At 36.8% G+C, this 15,800-nt stretch overlaps 1 protein-coding gene across 1 annotated transcript in view; it reads left to right on the forward strand.

Annotated features, from left to right (window-relative positions):
* The window catches only part of STK17B (serine/threonine kinase 17b), a 37,459-nt gene that overhangs the window by 16,446 nt on the left and 5,213 nt on the right, over positions 1 to 15,800 (forward strand). The window contains exons 4-7 of the mRNA XM_050752086.1: positions 9,084 to 9,228; positions 11,230 to 11,356; positions 13,602 to 13,650; positions 15,093 to 15,272. Of these exons, the coding sequence (XP_050608043.1) occupies positions 9,084 to 9,228; positions 11,230 to 11,356; positions 13,602 to 13,650; positions 15,093 to 15,272 (501 nt within the window). The remainder of the gene's footprint in view (positions 1 to 9,083; positions 9,229 to 11,229; positions 11,357 to 13,601; positions 13,651 to 15,092; positions 15,273 to 15,800) is intronic.

A 15,800-nucleotide genomic window follows, 5' to 3' on the forward strand; every position in this document is an offset into this window, starting at 1 on the left:
AAAAGTTACCTACTTGCATAACATCTGCATGTTTGAAGTGTGTCAAAAGTAGCTAACATTTGTCAAAAACAGTAGTAGAATACTAGGTTTAGAGGATGAATATACATAAGAACATTGATTACTTTCATAAAATCCTCTTTTGGGGGTTCATCCAAACAGCAGCGACAAAATACATCGGAAAGATTTGAGACATTTTATGGATGGACCTTGTTCATACTCCGGAAAATTGACCCAGGTACCTTACCCAGTCAACTGGGAGAACTTACTGATCTCTATACCTCTGGCTGAAATGCAGCAAGCACTCAGAAAATGTTTAAGTAGATCAATGTGTTAAATTTCTTACCAGAGTGACTAAGACCCACCAAAATTTATTGCTAGGACTTCGGCTTCGTTACTATGCCTTCTGCTTTTGGGCTGGCATTGTCACATTTAGTAGTCTCAGTTGAAGGTAAACATTTAATCAGGTTTAGTTGTTTTAGTAGTGTGGCATAATTTTTATATGGTGAAAATAAAATGGTGGAATCTTTTTTTTGTTTTTGTTTTTGTTTTTTTTTGAGACAGAGTCTTGCTCTGTCACCCAGGCTGGAGTGCAGTGGCGTGATCTCGGCTCACTACAAGCTCCGCCTCCCGGGTTCACACCGTTCTCCTGCCTCAGCCTCCCAAGTAGCTGGGACTACAGGCACCCACCACCACGCCCGGCTAATTTTTTTTGTATTTTTAGTAGAGACAGGGTTTCACCATGTTAGCCAGGATGGTCTCAATCTCCTGACCTCTTGATCCACCCACCTCGGCCTCCCAAAGTCCTGGGATTACAGGCATGAGCCACTGCGCCTGGCCTGAATCTTTAATAACTATCACCCAGTCAATTCTGTCCTCAAATCATCCTAAACACTTTTTCTTCCCCAACTCTTATTTTACAAAATTTCAAATATATAGAAAAGTTGAAAAAAATAGTACAATTAACATCCTTATAATCTTCACTTTTATTCACCAGTTGTTGGCATTTTGCCACATTTACTGAACCATTTGAAAGTTGTGGGTATTATGATATTCCTTTTTATGCTGAAGTATTTGGTGTGGGTGATGATGTGTATTGTATCACATCAGGTGGCAATAAAGTCAGGTTGTTTTATTACTGATTTTGCTAATTTTGAACATGCTTAAGATGTAGTCTTCTAGCTCTCCTTATTGTAAAGGAACATTTTCCCCTTTTAATTAATCTGTGTTGTGATATTTATAGACCATGTGAATATTACCTTTTTTTTTTTTTTTTTTTTTTTTTTATGGAGTCTTGCTCTGTTGCCAGGCTGGAGTGCAGTGGTGCAATCTCAGCCCACTGCAACCTTCGCCTCCCGAGTTCAAGCAATTTCCCTGCCTCAGCCTCCCAAGTAGCTGGGATTACAGGCATGTGCCACCACGCCCAGCTAATTTTTTGTATGTTAGTAGAGACAGGGTTTCACCATGTTGGCCAATATGGTCCCCATTTCCTGACCTCGTGATCTGCCCACCTCGGCCTCCCAAAGTGCTGGGATTACAGGCATGAGCCACCACACTTGGCCAATATTATCTTCTTTAACAACTTTTCATCTAGTGATTTCCCTTTCCCACTTTTTAATATTTCAGTGGATTTCATGTTTTTTAAAAATTAATCTAACACATGACGTTAATGGAAAATAACCCATTATGTTTTAATTAATGAGTTCTAATCAGTTTCTGCCACTGTCTTTTTTTCATGCTCAAATTGTCCCAAGCTTATCAGTGGTTCCCTTTCAAGCTACTTCCTATGTCCTTTTGATATAATCTCATTAGTGTTTGAGGACTCCCTTGCTTTATGCACACCAAGATTTCCAGGGTCATCTTGTTATCTTCCCTGCCCCAGACCTGTAATTAGCCATCTGTCTGAGAAGTTCTGGTTCTTTTAAGCGGGGAATAGCATTTAGAAACCAAATACGGGTGTTGGACATGCTCACTTTTAACGGAGTATCATAATTTTTAGGCCTTTTCTAAGGATAGTGTTAGGAAGTCATATTTTTTCAAAATCATGAATTTAGTCTCATAGCTCCAATTCAAGTCCACCAGTTGTACTAAGTAGTTTGCTGTTGGTAGTAGTATAAGTATTGTTACACTAAAACTGTTTTGTACGTATTGTTGGATAAAGTGAATGAGCAAGTATTGCTGAGAACCTGGGTTTTCACTGTGAGAGAGGGGAGATGCCATATAGAATGTGAGAAGTGATGGAAGAACCTTCTGCTCTCTTCCAACTGAACCTTTATAGGTAACCTTTATAGGTAACCACATGTATTCATTCTGGCTCATTCTTTATGTGTTTCTTCTTGCAAATTTAAGCAAACTTGTATATATTGACTATTCTTACTTACAGAAAAGGTAGTATATTAGATATACTCCTTTACACCTTGTATTTTTGTTTACTTAAGAATATATTCCAGAAATCATTCTACATTAGTTCATAGGCATCTTTTTAACTATTATTATGGCTGATTTCTTAAATGGCTGCATAGTACTCTGTTGTATGGTTGGATCTTGCTTTAGTCAGTCGACCTTCTGTGAATGGGAATTATTATGGAGATGTAGCTTTAGAGTAAATTCCTAGAAGAATGATTGCTGGTCAAAGAGTAAATGCATATGTAGTTGTATTAGATGTTGTCAAATTTCCTTCCATATGAGCAGCACACAGTCACTTTTAAAAGGTACATTTTTGGCCAGGCACGGTGGCTCACACCTGTAATCCCAGCACTTTGGGAGGCCGAGGCAGGGGGATCACAAGGTCAGCAGATCCAGACCATTCTGGCTAACATGGTGAAACCCCATCTCTACTAAAAACTACAAAAAATTAGCCGGGCATGTTGGCGCACGCCTGTAGTCCCAGCTACTTGGGAAGCTGAGGCAGGAGAATTGCTTGAACCTGGGAGGCAGAGGTTGCAGTGAGCCGAGATTGCACCACTGCACTCCAGCCTGGGCAACAGAGCGAGACTTTGTCTCAAAAAAAAAAAAAAGCTTTTTTGATTTGTTACATTTGCTAATTATATGAATCAATCTAGAACTTTCTTTTGGAACAACTATAGCCTCTTTTTGCTTTTGTGTTTTGTTTTGCCTCTGCCTAACCTATTTTTTGAATCAGTTTACTTTTGTGAATTAATCTCATTCTTGCAACCTGCTTGTCACTTTTAATGATTATTAAAATCTTTCATTTTTTATTTTAATACATAGTTCATAGGAAAGTATTTCATTGCCAGTTATGAAGTCTACATGATTGTTTTAGCCTTTCATTTTTTCAGAAAGTAATATAAATCTTACTTTTCTGGAAGGTAGTATTAGATTTATTTATACATATGGAGAAAAATTTGAGGATAATTGAGTCATTCCATCACCACCATCCATGAGACAAAGACTTTACCATACCAAGTGTCTTTAAAGCATATTTGTAGAATTAAATAAAATATAGCTATACATTTTAAAAAGCTTTTTAAAAAACTTCTGGAAGGAAGGTATTATCTAATTGGACATATTACATTTTTAATGCTGCATTTTGAGCAAATTAAAGTTGGTTATAAAAAATACTTAACTTTGGTCGGGCACGGTGGCTCACACCTGTAATTCCAGCACTTTGGGAGGCCGAGGTGGGTGGATCTCGAGGTCAGGAGATCGAGTCCCTCCTGGCTATAACACGGTGAAACCCCATCTCTACTAAAAATACAAAAAATTAGCCAGGCATGGTGGTGGGTGCCTGTAGTCCCAGCTACTCTGGAGGCTGAGGCAGGAGAATGGTGTGAACCTGGGAGGCAGAGACTGCAGTGAGCTGAGATTGCACCATTGCACCCCAGCCTGGTCAACAGAGCGAGACACGTCTCAAAAAAAAAAAAAAAAAAGTACTTACCTTTTGGAGAGCACAGAACAAAAACATTGTCCTAGAAATAGGGAAGATCAAAAGAGGAACTTACAGTTCAGTCAGAGACAACTCTGAGATTATGTGAGAATGCTATTTTCTTTTTGTCAAGAAATTTTGTCTACTAAACATCTCTAAGTAAATACTAAATACCCAGCAGAAAAGGATGGAGACTATAACAAAACAAACAAAACATAACAAAAAAAGCCTTACCTTCTGGAATGATCTTAATCACCAGAGAAATAACATTTTAATATGATCTTAACAATTTTACACATAATGTATGTTGAACATTTACACTCTGGCAGGCACTGTGATAGGCACATTATCTGTATTCTCATTTGATTTTTAAAACAATCCTCCCAAAAGGGAGATTGGTATTCACATCATATGTCTAGTTAATACTCTAATGTCTTTCCACTCTAAAATCCCGTGGACTGTATTTCTTCCATTAGCATAGGAATAGAATTTTAAAGAGACTCTTAATATTCAGATTTTAAAACAAGTTCATTTTGATCACTAGAAATAAATGCTTATTTTAAAAATCTTTACCATGGTTTTTCAAAGCTATATGACTTGATTTGCATTTTATGGATAATTGAGATATTACTTTGTTTTCCTGAAATTCTTGACTCTCTGTAACTCACAGAAATCTATCATTTTTGATAGGAAAATATTCTGATTTTAATCTTTCATATATTAACTTTATGTTGTAGGAATATTTCTAAAAGAGTTTCTCTACTTGCTGTTCCCTATAAAAAACAGATGTAGATCTAGATAACATATAGCACATAGGTTTTCCTGACTGTATAACCTGTGCTAGAGTACTGTTATCACATATTCTTACACATAACACATGTATACATGCATTAGCGTGTGAACACAGATGCTGAATTTCTAAATTTTTTTGTTGATATCCCTGCAAGGGGCAAACTGTTGTTAGAGAGAAAGAGTAGAAGTCACCTGATTGTAGCTCCCAGGTCAATGATAATGATATAGGTAGCTTTTCTGACTGTAGATATTTTTTCTTTTTCTTTTCTTTTCTTTCTTTTTTTTTTTTTTTAGGCACTGCTCTGGGTGACTGCTCAGGGTGGTTTCCTTAACAAAAGTCTTGTTTGCCACTCACTGCTTCTGTTTCTTTTTCCAATTTCTGCTAACTTCTGCAATTTGCTTCTTGTGTTATCTGTTCTTTCCCTCCTCTTAACTCTTCCTAATTTTCCTATTTTCTGTAGCTCCACCTATGTTCCTCTGTTGTGTGAGAAATGGCAGTTCTACGAAAGACTTTGGTCAGCTTGTCAAACTAAAAGCAACAGTGTGATTGGCTGACGATCATAGTATTTTATTTGATCTCATTATTAAAACAAACAGGCAAAAAATTCTGAGGATACTTTCCCTGATTATAAAAGTAATACCTATTCATTGTGTTAAATTTAGGAGATATAGAAAAGAGAAATCACATGTAAATGATGGTTACTTTATGGTATGTTCCTGTATTTAAAAATTATTGTCATTTTTTGGTCTGTGCATATGTACTTTTAGAGACAAAAGTTTGATCTATGGGCATATTCTATTGTAACCCTCTTTTTTCACTTAAGAATATAGTGTGTGCATCTTTATATGTACCATATAGTGTTTCTAAAAATAGATTTTCATTTAGCAAAGACTTTAAAACTTTCCTTCAAAATCAGAGTTCAACAAAAAGCCCCAAAATTCGGAAAGGCAAGACATTGGCTAGATTTGCAATTAATGTTTGTTGGTTCATTATAATAATAGCTGATATTGGCTGGGCGCGGTGGCTCACGCCTGTAATCCCAGCACTTTGGGAGGCCGAGGTGGGTGGATCACGAGGTCAGTAGATCGAGACCGTCCTGGCTAACACGGTGAAACCCCGTCTGTACTAAAAATACAAAAAATTAGCCGAGTGTGGTACCATGCACCTGGAGTCCTAGCCACTTGGGAGGCTGAGACAGGAGAATCTCTTGAACCCAGGAGGTGGAGGTTGTGGTGAGTCAAGATTGTGCTACTGCACTCAGCCTGGGCAACAGAGCAAGACTCAGTCTAAAAAAAAAAAGAAAAGAAAAAAACTGCTGTCTATTGAATATTTACCATGTGTCAGACACTGTGATAAGTATTTATTGAAGTGATCTGCTTTAATTCTTCTAGGATCTTTTGTGCTCAATACTTTATGTGCATTAGCTAATTTAATTCTTAGACCACGAAGTAGGAGCTATTATATTATTCACATTACAGTACATAAACAGAGGCACATTTTGTCCCAGTTCACCTAGCCTGGTTAGTGACAGAGCTAGAATGAAACCCGGGCAGTCTTGATTTCAGTAGGCACTCCTGTATGCTCCGTACTATCCTGTCTATTCCTAGGCACTAGGAATCGCTTTCCTTACTTTCACTTTACTTTCTTGTATTTTGTTTTTAAGTTTAGAATTGGAGGAGTGTTCTGGTTATTGAAGTAACTTTAGCGAATTTGTAATATAAAAGGTTGGTAAATAATCATAAAGTATTCAAGATTAAATTTCTTACCTAAACAATTTATGTTGCTGTACATATGAAGAATACACATCTATTTTTGATATATTTAGGGGGTGTAGATATGTAAATTCATATTTGATACTGTTTTCTAATCATTTCAAGTTATTTGGTCTGATTTTTATAAGATAGGACTAGATTATTAGTATTTATATCTTATAAAGTACATAACAAAAAATATATTCTAAGAGAATCTAAAGGGTTCTTTCTTCATTTTCTTCTTTGCTTATGATTGCATTAGTACTATTACCTAATATAATATTATTTGTAATACTATTTTGAGTGTCTTTGCAGGAATGTATTTAGACCACTTTCTATTTTGAGAGGATTTGTATCATTGAAACTAAACAATATAACCGGAAAGGGAAGGAGTGATGATGTCACTGCCAGTCTGTGCCTAGGTTCCCACTCTGACATGCAGACCAAGGGCCTCTAGGCAGTCTGTATATTAATTATTCTCAAAGATTATTTCTTTTTTTAGATTAAAAAAATGTGAATTCCCAAAATTGTCTTTCTATACCTTATTTTGGAGTTCACTACTGTAAATTTAACAGCAAACTACACTTTTCATTACTCAGATTATCTTTATCATGATATGTTGAGGCAGATATTAAAATTAATGTCTCGGCCAGGCACGATGGCTCACTCCTGTAATCCCAACACTTTGGGAGGCCAAGATGGGCAGATCATGAGGTCAAGAGATCGAGACCATCCTGGCCAACATTGTGAAACCCCCCTCTCTACTAAAAATACAAAAATTAGCTGGGCATGGTGGCATGTGCCCGTAGTCCCAGCTACTCGGGAGGCTGAAGCAGGAGAATCTCCTGAACCCAGGAGGCGGAGGTTGCAGTGAGCCGAGATGGCGCCACTGCACTCCAGCCTGGCAACAGAGTGAGACTCCGTCTCGAAAAAAAAATATATCTATATATCTATATATCTATATATCTCATGAATTTACAACGAGTTTTGGTGGCTGTAATGGGGTTAAAGTGACATATATGTGATTGGAGCTTTCATGTGTATTCCCTATAAGCTGTCCTACAGTTTTTTTTCTGCAAAGTCAGAAAGTGTAAAGCAGCAAATCTTTGTGGCTTCTAACTGGCTTACTGTGTTTAGATTGCTCAATTGCAAGTTATATCTGCAGTGTGAATGTCAGTCCTTGTGACTTTCCACTTGGGACTCAAATTTGAGCCCACCATTATTTTTTCTTCTTATGGTTCCCAACACTTATGACATATTTCTTCCTCTTGGCAGTCACTGAGACCTCTGAATCCCCAGTTTCAACCCCTCTAAAGAATCACCACCCATTCCATCATTCATTCATTCAACAAACATTACTGACCACCTACTGCAGTGCATGCTAGATACTGTTCTTGATGTGGTTGTAGCAGTGAACCAAAGAAGTAAAAATATAGTAATAGTATTTTCTAGAGTGAGTTCCTATTTTTCAAATAGAATATACTTGCGTATTCCCAAATATACCTTACAAATTTGACGAATAACTGTATAAATGTTTTTGCATGATCTGACTGACCAATTTTATCTTATTTAGATTTAATCCTCCCCCCAAAAAACCTGTTGATTTTATTGATATTTCTGCTTTATGGATGACCATAAGTAACTGACCCTAAGTTATATTTATTGCAGGTAAATAGAAGAGTTAGGATTTATGTTTCAATAATTCATTCCAAACCGAGGAATTTTTCACTGTGCCTTTTTCAGTATTCTTTAAATTTCAGTTCTTTAGAATTTATTTATTTATTTATTTATTTATTTGCATTCTGGCCCCAAGTATTCTGCATGAAGCTACAATACAGGATGGTATTGGCTAAGAATGAAGATTCTTACTCATATTCACATTTGTTAACCTAATTATACTTGTTTCTAATGTAAAATGAGTGTAATAACCATGTACCTCACATGTTTGTCATGAGGCTCAAAATAGATGATATGTATCTAAGAATTCATGTATATGAAAACATATATATGTATGAATACATATAGATGTATATATATGAGAAGAGCATAAAGAGCTACTTTTTTTTTTATCTTTATTGCAGTGAAGGCAGGCTGCAACATTATTGGGTCATAAAGCAATTCAGTTTTATTTATTAATATTCAAGTATTAGTACCCAGAATTTGAAAAAGAAGTCACATCGCTTCTTTTCTTTTCTTTTCTGTTTTGAGACAGAGTATTGCTCTGTAGCTCAGGCTGGAGTGCAGTGGTGCCATCTTGGCTCACTGCAACCTTTGCCTCCCAGGTTCAAGTGATTTTCCTGCCTCAGCTTCCCTCCCAAGTAGCTAAGATTACAGGCACCTGCCACCACGCCTGGCTAATTTTTGTGCTTTTAGTAGAGATATTTCACCATGTTGACCATGCTGGTCTCGAACTTCCAACCTTCAGTGATCCGCCTGTCTCAGTCTCCCAAAGTGCTGGGATTACAGGCATGAGCCACTGCGCCCAGCCATCGTCACTTATTTTTTTCTTAAAGATCTCTCACTTCTCTGCCCTGTCTTTAAGTGTAGTGTATTAACATTTATATAGTTGTATGTCTTTTACTTAACAGGTACAAAATATTTAAAAGTGTTCAGGTGAATGAATTTTCAAGTCTCTGTTCTTTGAATTTTATTTCAGTGCTGCAGGTGGAGAAATTTTCAACCTGTGTTTACCTGAGTTGGCTGAAATGGTTTCTGAAAATGATGTTATCAGACTCGTTAAACAAATACTTGAAGGAGTTTATTATCTACATCAGAATAACATTGTACACCTCGATTTAAAGGTAACGTAACATGTGATTTAAAGTAATGCAACATCTGTGTTGTTCTTCTGCTCTTAGTATGCGCAATTGCAAACTGGTATTAACAGGAAACAGTGGTTGGTTCCTGGTTGTCGAGACTGCACTGGTGTGCTCTTTGCTTACCTGTGTGCTACATGGCCTTAATTTTATATTGGCAGAAAGGAGAAGACTGCATGTGTGAGCAGCTCAATTTACTGGGCTCTTAAAATGCATCATTCCTGTGTTCTAATCCTACATTAGATGGAATTATTCCATTCCATCCCACTCTTGCAACCACATCCTGGACCTTCTTATTTTAAAATGCCGTCTATCTCTGAAATGCTCAATTATGTAATCTCCATCCCTGAAAATAAATCCTGCTAATCCTTATTCATTTGCTGCCATTATTTTCATTCATTTTTGTCTTGAGATTTTCAGTCTTTTGGCTCCTTCCAGATCATTCAGGCTGTTTACCCAAGCCCTGAACCTCTAGTCTCTGATCTCCATCTCTCATGTTATCCTTTTCTCCTTCTCCATCTCTCATGTTGTTATCCTTTCTCCTTATCCTTCCTCCATAGCCACACAAGGACCTTAAGATCTGAATCAGTCTGTCTCTCATTTCTTAAGCATTAGATTCTTCTATTTTTATGTGGTCTCCTTGCATGATCCTTTGGCTTCTACTACCACTTTAATAATAATAATAATTCAAAAATCTCCACCTACAGCCCAGGCCTCTCTCTTAATTTCCAAATCCTCTTACCGCTTCTTCAAAAGATAAAACCCTGTAGTTCTGTTTTGGGCCCCACTATGGAGCCAGGGGGACAGTATTTACCATCTAGTATCCCTGCTATTTCCCCAACTGATAAAATATTGGAAAAGAAGCAACATAGTAAATGCCAAGATAATCATGCTCCCACCAGCTTCCTGTTGGGTCATTTTCCTGCTAACATCAACCCAAGTACATTACATAGCATCGCATAGCCCTTGAAGTCCGGGATGGCATATAAACCTGTGATTGACAACAACAGAACTAATTACCTTTACCTTTTCTCCTGTAATAGGCTCTGTGCTTTAATAATAAACAAGCATGAGATTGTCCCAAAATTAAGTGACTGTTATAATTCTTTGCACAGATTTTGGGAGCAGCACCTTGGCAAAGGTACGGGTTATGACAGCAGCAGGGAACTTTGTAATAGGCCGTGGGCCTGCGATAGTAGTAAAGCAAAGTCACGTGGTTCTAGGAGGCAGTGGGTGAGGTGTACTATGCCTCTTACTGTCTAAGCTAAAGCCAGGGAACAGTCAGACCCGGCTCATCCAGAATCATCACATTGTACTGAACCATTTTTCGTTTCTGGAAATGTTTACATGCTCATTCCTTCATGCCTTCTTTAGTGCTGCTCCCTAGAGCACCTTTCTGTTCTTTTTTTTTTTTTTTTCCAATTCTTTAGAATTTATTTATTTATTTGCGTTCTGGCCCCAAGTATTCTGCATGAAGCTACAATACAGGATGGTATTGGCTAAGAATGAAGATTCTTACTCATATTCAAGTTTGTTAACCTAATGTACTTGTTTCTACTGTAAAATGGGTGTAATAACCATGCACCTAACATGTTTAACTGCACCCAGCTACCCAGAGCACCTTTCTAACCAGCATACTCTTTCTCAGCTTAAGCATCATCTGTACTGCAAAGCCTTCTTGGAATTTCTTATTGACAGAATGAGGTAGTCTTTTTATTACTGAGTATTCTATATCTTAATCTTTCCATGTAACTTCTTTTTTCTTCAAACCTAGAATCCTTTTTGGGTGTGGTTTTGGCTTTATGCATCATTGAATAATAGTTCCTCCGAAGTAGTAAGTCAGTAAATGTTTGATGCATGACTCAATATACTCAAATTATATTGACTCATGACTCAAGTGATGATTCCACTTAATATACCTCCCATCTGAGACTAGTATGCTTTTATTGTATATTACTTATCATGTTTTTGTTGTACTTTATTTAGCCACAGAATATATTACTGAGCAGCATATACCCTCTCGGCGACATTAAAATAGTAGATTTTGGAATGTCTCGAAAAATAGGGAATGCGTGTGAACTTCGGGAAATCATGGGAACACCAGAATATTTAGGTAAGAATTTCCTTTTATTTTCTATGCCATTTTGAAATTTATTAAGTAAATGATACCTCTGTACAACTATATTTTAGAACATGTAATTCGATTCAGTTAATAGGATTTAATTGGTTCAAGTATTTTGATACATTAAAACTTAGTTACGACACATTCAAATGAAATGTATTGAATAAAAGTATGAAACATGTACAGCAATTCAGGGGACACTGAATATGTAAGTGTACAAGTTGAACATTTGTGTATAAAGGCTTTGTACATAAGGAAAAAAGAAACGAGTAAGAGGGAAGTTAGGGAAAAAGAGAAAAATGGAAAAAGAAAAAATGCAACAGTCAAGTGGCCCATGATTGTCTTTGATGCCTGGCTGTTGGCTAGATCTCACTTCTGTTTCTCTCTGGTCCCAATTCCAGAGCTGTTCGCAATACAGATATCTTCAGTTTAAACTTACAGGAATTGTTAGCCGGCCTCCCCATTGTTATTGCTGCTGCTTTAAAATATAAGGTTTTGCATAGGATTGTGAAAGTAGGGTTTTGAAGAGTGCCAAAAAGAACCTTTGATTAGGTAATCTGGGTATATTGTATGAAATCAACAAATTAGATTATGCATGTGAAAGGTTTTTAAGTTGTATGAAGCAGCATATAAATTTGAAGTATTTTAACTTACAATCTTTTTACCTTTTTTTGTTTGTTGTTCATACTGACGTCCCCCTGTGGACATTGAAAAGATACAGTTAAACAGAACAGATGTGACTCAGCTAGGCAGCTGTCTTTTCCAAAAATAAAAAACAGAGAAAATTACTAACTTTTGAATGCTAACTGGGGTCCTAGAATAAATGAATGTAATTATTGGTAACACAGCTCACAGACGTATGTGAAAATGTTGTAGGTGGTTTAACAGAAGCTGACTGTATATGATTTAAAGGCTTTATTAATAAAAATGTTAGGCTTTAGGAAACAGTTTCTCTTTGGAGAAATTATGAAACCGTATTATGAAACAAACTTATTTTTCACTCATAAATCCTAGTTTGAACTCTACTAATTTGAAATAATATGGTAATGTTTAGAAAGCATAGAGAATTTATTTTGCACTTTTTTTGGCAAGTGAAGACAGCAGAAAATCACTTTGGAAATTAGGTCCTTGATAATTTAAGAGGAATGTTTAATCCACTTGAAAATCCAGCATTTCTGGCCAGGTACGGTGGCTCACACCTATAATCCCAGCACTTTGGGAGGCCAAGGTGAGTGGATCACTTGAAGTCAGGAGTTCGAGACCAGCCTGACCAACATGTTGAAACCCTGTCTCTACTAAAAATATAAAATTAGCCAGGCATGGTGGCGCATGTCTGTAGTCCCACCTACTTGGGGAGCTGAGGCAGGAGAATCGCTTGAATCCAAGAGGCGGAGGTTGCAGTGAGCTGAGATCATGCCATTTGTACTCTAGCCTGGGCAATAAGAGCGAAACTCCGTCTCAAAAAAAGAAAAAAAAAAAATCTAGCATTTCTGAGCAACAAACTTTGCTCATAATGTCATTGCAGATGCACATGATTCTATTACCCCAAAAGAAAAACCTAAATTAGTCTAATAAAATAATGCAAATTAATTCCAAAGTAATAAAACTAAATTATTTTTTAAATTCTAGCTTCTAACATTTTACTTTTTTATAATTGTTTTTTCTGAGATTAAACTTAATGAGTTTAACTACCTAGCCACTAGATACTCCAAGAATAGTATCTGTGTTTTTGAACCATCTGATCATATAATTTACTCAATATTAGGGATGTTTAAATGTCCAATCACAAGATAATTAATACTGTGCTAAATTTCTATCATCTTATGTCACTAGACTTTCCAAAATTAAATCCAGTTATAATTTTTTTTTTCCCCCCGAGATGGAGTCTCATTCTGTTGCCCAGGCTAGAGTGCAGTGGTGGGATCTCAGCTTACTGCAACCTGTGCCTTCCTGGTTCAAGGGATTCTCCTGCCTCAGCCTCCTGAATAGCTGGGATTACAGGCATGTGCCATCACACCTGGTTAATTTTTGTATTTTGAGTAGAAGCAAGGTTTCACCATGTTAGCCAGGCTGGTCTTGACTGTGACCTCAGGTGATCCACCTGCCTTGTCCTCTCAAAGTGCTGAGATTACAGGCATAAGCCATCATGCCTGGTCCCAGTTATAATGTAATATAAAGTGATTTTCTTGTTTTAAAATTTGTCAGTATTGAATTTAAATTTTATCTTCTCTTTCAGCTCCAGAAATCCTGAACTATGATCCCATTACCACAGCAACAGATATGTGGTAAGATTTTGTTAGTTACCTAAATACTTCTTTATGGAAAGTTGGGAAATGTATATTCTGAGATTCTTTGACTCCAAGAGTAAATAATAAGGCTTTCTTCAAAAGATTTTATTTGAATATCATTATTATGCTACAGGAAAATATTTACGTATCCATTCTTTTTAAATAATACTTAAGTTCTGAGCCAAAAGTATGGAAATAAATAGGAAAATCTCTCTCTGTGATGAAAACTCAGTTGAGTAAAAGAACAAAATAACTGCAGTACAGTGCTACGTGTTTTAGGATAAAGGTGAAATGCTTAATAAGCATAGAAGCAGCAGCAGACAGTCCATTGCTGGGCTCCACCTCATGAAGGGAGACATCTGATCTAGGTCTAAAAGAGTTGGCCAGGAGTGGTGGTTTAACACCTGTAATCCCAGCACTTTGGGAGGCCAAGGCAGGCAGATCATCAGGTCAGGAGTTCGAGACCAGTCCGGCCAACATAGCAAAGCCCCATCTCTACTAAAAATATGAAAATTAGCCAGATGTGGTGGCGCGTATCTGTAATCCCAGCTACTCAGGAGGCTGAGGCAGGAGAATCAATTGAACTGGGGAGGCAGAGGTTGCAGTGAGCCGAGATCATGCTATTGTACTCCAGCCTGGGTGACTAAAAAAAAAAAAAGCTAGAAGAAGGTATTTGTTAAGCAGAATAATGAGATCAGGCCCACCCAAAAATGTACTTTTATGAGAGTACATCTCTGGGAAATTGTGAGTTTTTGTGGCTAGCAAAGAGAGAATATGATAGGGAATAGAACCAGAACTGATACTGGAGCTTCAGTTGAGACCGCAAAGGGGACTGACTCCACAGACCAGGTGGAAGGTTTAGACCTTTTCTGTGTTCTGTGGAACTGCTCATGCGTTTGCCCAGGAAAAAAGATGATATGGCTAAATAAGTTGGTGAAACATGTACTATATTGTCTTTTTCTGGCTCCTGGGCACCAGACTTGCCATTAACATATTTACAGATTTTTAAATGTTTACAGTGAAAAAATTTGCCTGCCCAGCTTTGTGCTTCGCCAAACTTGCAGCCTCTATTTGCGCAGAACCTCTCTTTACATCTCACAAGTCATTACTTTGCCATTGGAAACCATTTAGGAAATGCTGCAGCAGCTTTGTGTATTCCACAGCAGGTATCTGTGTGAAGGATAGATGGTAGCAATAATATTATTTATTGAATACATTGTATTTATATAACACGTGCATTCCCTTGTATTCTCTTTCTGTGAGGCACACTTTGAGATCATTATTTTAGTTTTAATAATATAGGAACTTTGAAAAGCAATGTAAGTCTGTAGTTTAACCGTACCAGTTTTGAGGAGAGGAGTATGTTGAATGTCGATTATACTTTATATAAATGTTTAAAAATTAATATACATTTTAAGTTCCCCTCCCTTGTTTTTCAGGAATATTGGTATAATAGCATATATGTTGTTAACTCACACATCACCGTTTGTGGGAGAAGATAATCAAGAAACATACCTCAATATTTCTCAAGTTAATGTTGATTATTCAGAAGAAATTTTTTCATCAGTTTCACAGCTGGCCACAGATTTTATTCAGAGCCTTTTAGTAAAAAATCCAGAGTAAGTAATAATTTGTTTTAATATGATTACAGATTTGTTTAAATACTATTACAAAATAAATAATATATGCCTATCAAGAAAAGTATATTCTAAAATAGTATAAAATTATTAGAAGTATGCTCAAGTTCTAGGTAAAATGAAGAGAGAGGTGGTATGAGCAATCATTAACAAATACATAACTTCAGATACGAAATATACAACAGGAGATTTTGAAGTGAAGAAAAGATTTGAGTTATTTCTCTCACAACCCACTACTAATCTCTGAAATTACCTAAAATAATCAGACATAGAAATTTACAGTACACATGGCTGGTTATAAGACTTTATTGTAAATGATTTATAGTTAAATAATTTTACTTACATAACAAGTATCATTTACTGATTGTGAAATCTTGAAGGATTGGATGCCCTTTGACAGCCTTACAAAAGAAGTGAGTCAGCTGGGCATGGTGGCTCATGCCTCTATTCCCAGCACTTTGGGAGGCCACAGTGGCCAGATTATGAGGTCAGGAGTTCGAGACCAGCCTG

This window comes from Macaca thibetana, chromosome 12 (genome assembly GCF_024542745.1).
Source record: "Macaca thibetana thibetana isolate TM-01 chromosome 12, ASM2454274v1, whole genome shotgun sequence".
Taxonomy (NCBI): domain Eukaryota; kingdom Metazoa; phylum Chordata; class Mammalia; order Primates; family Cercopithecidae; genus Macaca; species Macaca thibetana.